The sequence below is a fragment of the Lepidothrix coronata genome, unplaced genomic scaffold (genome assembly GCF_001604755.1).
Source record: "Lepidothrix coronata isolate B3197 unplaced genomic scaffold, Lepidothrix_coronata-1.0 Scaffold4587, whole genome shotgun sequence".
NCBI lineage: Eukaryota > Metazoa > Chordata > Aves > Passeriformes > Pipridae > Lepidothrix > Lepidothrix coronata.
In genome coordinates, this window is record NW_016694767.1 from 1 (window position 1) to 933 (window position 933).

At 68.6% G+C, this 933-nt stretch overlaps 1 protein-coding gene across 1 annotated transcript; it reads left to right on the forward strand.

The window, feature by feature from the left end:
• Positions 1-175: 175 nt before the first annotated feature.
• On the forward strand, positions 176-304 carry LOC108492035 (collagen alpha-4(IV) chain-like; the record flags this gene model as incomplete). The annotated part of the gene is made up of 1 exon (XM_017803816.1): positions 176-304. A coding segment is annotated over one exon (129 nt), but the record flags the coding sequence as incomplete, so codon positions are not given.
• Positions 305-933: the final 629 nt, after the last annotated feature.

The following is a 933-nucleotide window of genomic DNA, read 5'->3' on the forward strand; positions in this document are numbered from 1 at the left end:
TCATCAGGGGTCACCAGGGTCATCAGGGGAGGCCAGGGGTCACCAGGGGGTCCCAGGGGTCATCAGGGGTCACCAGGGTCATCAGGGGAGTCCCAGAGGTCATCAGGGGTCACCAGGGTCATCAGGGGAGCCAAGGGGTCAGCAGGGGGTCACAGGGCTTACCGGGGGGTCCCAGGGGTCAGCAGGGGTCAGCAGGGTCATCGGGGGAGCCAAGGGGTCAGCAGGGGGTCGCAGGGGTTACCGGGGGGTCCCAGGGGTCATCAGGGGTCACCAGGGTCATCAGGGGAACCAAGGGGTCAGCAGGGTGTCCCCAAGGGTCCATGGGGGTCTCAGGGTCCCCAGGGGGTCCCCAAGGGTCCACGGGGGTCCCCAAGGGTCCAGGGGGTCCCCAGCAGGTCCCCAAGGGTCCATGGGGGTCCCCAGCAGGTCCCCAAGGGTCCATGGGGATCCTCAACAGGTCCCCAAGGGTCCATGGGGGTCCCAGGGTCCCCAGGAGGTCCCCAAGGGTCTGTGGGGGTCCCCAACAGGTCCCCAAGGGTCAATGGGGGTCCAAGAGGTCACCAGGGGGTCCCCAAATGTCCATGGGGGTCATCAGCAGGTCTTCAAGGGTCCAGGGGGTTCCCAGGTCCCTGGGGGTCCCCAAGGGTCCATGGGGTTCCCCAGCAGGTCCCACAGTCCCCAAGGGTCCCCAAGGTCCTTGGGGGTCTCAGGGTCCCCAGGGGGTCCCCAAGGGTCCACGGGGGTCCCCAAGGGTCCATGGAGGTCCCCAGCAGGTCCCCAAGGATCCATGAGGGTCGCAGGGTCACTGGGGGGTCCCCAAGGGTCCATGGGGGTCCCCAGCAGGTCCCCAAGGGTTCAAGGGGGTCCCAGAGTCCCCAGGGGGTCCCCAAGGGTCCGTGGAGGTCCCCAAGGGTCCAGGGGGGTCCCTGGGGG